This window comes from Branchiostoma floridae, chromosome 7 (assembly GCF_000003815.2).
Source record: "Branchiostoma floridae strain S238N-H82 chromosome 7, Bfl_VNyyK, whole genome shotgun sequence".
NCBI lineage: Eukaryota > Metazoa > Chordata > Leptocardii > Amphioxiformes > Branchiostomatidae > Branchiostoma > Branchiostoma floridae.
This window is the reverse complement of record NC_049985.1, coordinates 20202568-20205611: the sequence shown is the minus strand read 5'-3', so window position 1 is coordinate 20205611 and position 3044 is coordinate 20202568. Positions and strand designations below refer to the sequence as shown.

At 39.8% G+C, this 3044-nt stretch overlaps 1 protein-coding gene across 1 annotated transcript in view; it reads right to left on the bottom strand.

Moving 5' to 3' along the window:
- Window positions 1–2678, bottom strand: part of LOC118419442 — a gene marked incomplete at its 5' end in the record, with an annotated part of 6403 nt that extends 3725 nt beyond the window's left edge. The window contains 4 exon segments of the mRNA XM_035825810.1: window positions 624–682; window positions 1696–1768; window positions 2122–2228; window positions 2599–2678. Coding sequence (XP_035681703.1) covers window positions 624–682; window positions 1696–1768; window positions 2122–2228; window positions 2599–2678 — 319 coding nt within the window.
- Window positions 2679–3044: the final 366 nt, after the last annotated feature.

Below are 3044 nucleotides of genomic sequence, written 5' to 3'. Positions count from 1 at the left end.
GGTGCCAAGGATGATCTTAGTTGCACGCACTGAAATGCTCTCTATATCCTTTCGTCGGATGTCGGTTAAGCCGGGATGCACAGGGGGGGTTGCAGACTCCAATATCGGACGTACAAAACATGTGTAGACTGTAAGCAAGTCCTGTGTGGGTAGCTGAAACTGCCTCAGCCTACATAGGAGGTAAGTTACAACCTCTGCTTCCCTTTTTTTTAGTCATTTCTAAGACGTGCGCCTCTCACTTCAGGTCAGACTGGAAGGTTACCCCTAAGCATTTAGCAATGCTGACGACTTCAAGTTCTGAATAGCCTTACACTTGCCTAGGTTGAGTTTTATTTTGTTGGATTAAGTCCATGTAGAAAGGTTTTTAAGATCATCTTGCAGTTTGGGCTATCAGTTTTGTTTCAATAAGGTTTAAGTCGTCCACAAAACCCCACGACTCAGACTGCATGTTGTCGGCAATCCTATTTACATGGGCTATAAACACAATAGTAACATTACAAACTGTAATTTTATGGCTCGGTTAAGCATAACGTCGTATATAGTGCTTTGTTTGAGGCCTTGCTTTTCGCAAGTGTCGTCCATTTGGTATCACACATGTCGCAAATACTTCAAATTCAGCTTACCTTCTCAATTTGTCGTCTGTTTGCCATGTCATTGATAACTCCTAGAACGGCCCGTTTGTCTGTCAGAAGAACAATAACACAATGTAACGTTGTGAATAAATATTATCTTACGAAGCCAGTTCAGATAGTAATGCCACTTGTTTTATAACAGGCTCATTTTTTTCATCAAATGAGTTGAAATTTGGCACAAAGGTACAATAATATATCCTCTTGAGATTGCGATATCTCAATTTGTTGTTCAGACTTTTATGAGTGACTGAGTTGAGTTCCAATAACCACATCCTTAGAAGCTTGTCAGGAGGTCAGTTCCTCTACATTTTAGAACCATTGCAGGAAGCTAAAATTTTACCTGTATGATAACAAATATCTCTATATATCATATATCGAATTTCATGTTTGAACTCTCAGTGGTTCATCTTTTACAGCCACTAGAATGGAGCGAGTTGCTATTACAGGCAGTACGTGATTTGTTGAATAAAGGTTTTTGTAGACTGCTTTTCCATTAGCCAAAAGATGCAAAACTTTGCATAATTATCAACTATTTCAAGGCCAAGAAGTGTGTTGAGTTTGGTTTTTCTCAGTTAATAAAAAAGTCGGTTACGGAAACTTCAAGCAGTCCACCTCTAATCCACCGCTAATTACGACCCTGACGACCTCACTTCACTCCAGGATACATGTGCAATTTTAGTTTCTTAAAATAGCTTCAAGTGATTCAGAGACATTATCAATCGCACGTTAATTCGCCCCGTGATTTCTTCCGACGGGATAACAAGGGTGTGGTCATCTTGAAATCAACTCAGTCACTCATAAAAGTCTGAACAACAAATTGAGAAATCTCAATCTCAAGAGGATACATTCTTGTACCTTTCTGCCAAATTTCGACTCATTCTATGAAAAAATGAGCCTGTTATAAAACCAGTGGCATTACTTTTTGAACCGGCCTCGCACAATCTGAGCGGTTCCTGATACGGAGGGAAATGTGAAATTCACGGTATTGCAGTGCACAACATATGGTGATTGTTAGACGCAGATCTATGTTTACAAAGTTGGATGCAGTATCACTCTGTCTCACCTTTATCATTGGCTAGTTTTAGCCACGCCTCTGTAGCCTGAGCCGCATGAGGATCCAAAGTGTCTTTCAGAGCCTAAAAATGGATGTAATAAGATAAAGTACAATAGTCATTGCCAACTTCCATCACTTCCATCAGGTTTATCTGACCCACTACCACGAGATCCCGTATTAATCATGTGTCCGTACGGTCACGTGTTTGCACGTGTTTGCACCAGCCCTTGAAGAAGGCCGTAATAATCTGATGATTTGGTGAGAGACAAGATAGATCATCTTCATGTGGATATAACGGCTAATAAACCAAATCTGATACTTAGAAGGAGAGGTGAAAATTGTGAGTTTCCAGTTTTCAATATGATATAACCCGTTTACGGTTATCATTTTCAAACGATAACCCTTATCGGAATCGTGAAGCATGAGCTTACTCACCCGTCTCCTGTCGAACTGCATCATGGATGTTGTAGCAGGTCGAGCCTGGTACTTCCTCCTTAAAATAGCTCTCAGTTCTTGTTCCTTCTTTGATCGACTTGCATCAACTTTAAACAAAGGCACCGTGCACCGCCTTATTAGTCAATACGATTTGATACGACATGATTTGATCTTACATATCTCAGAGCCATTTACATTTTTACATTTCTGTCAGATATGCATATGGCTTTAAAATGACAAAGCTTATCCTTTGGGTTAATTACCGAAAGGATAATTGCACGTGACCAAATGACAATGGAACGTTAGTTGAATCAACCTTGGCTTGTGATGACAACATCCTTGTGTCCAGCAATTACGGGTCATAGGGTCAATGGAAGAGTCTACCTTTACATGTTGTGAATGTGTTTGTGTGTCCTTGTGTTTCTGTATACTTTGTGCAGCACAGCAAGTATACAATCTATGGACAGACTGTCTTACTTTTGTAGGTGGATTTGCCCATCGCCGCATCTGCGTCGTGATAGCCTGGTACATTGCGCAGTCGTGTCGTCAAGAAAACTCTGGATAAATGACAGAACCGTCGTTAAATACATATGCTATATATTCTTAGATTATCTTCTCGCTATTACAATATTTCACAGTTGCATAAAAAAGGAACTCCGTCTCTCAGACACTTAACATTTGAGACAGATTATCTGATTCACGCATTTAGTCTAAATTAACACCACTACATTCCGTACAACATCACGAGGAATGCAAACGATAATCACAATAGATAGATAGATGTACGCCTCATTCCCAATAGGGGAGCTCAGGGTAAGAGTAAAAACCTGTTCCAGTCTCTTTAACAATGCCCATATATACTTATTGTCGATATGTCAAGCATCCAATATCTCTTGTACATGTTGAGCATCCAATATTTCTTT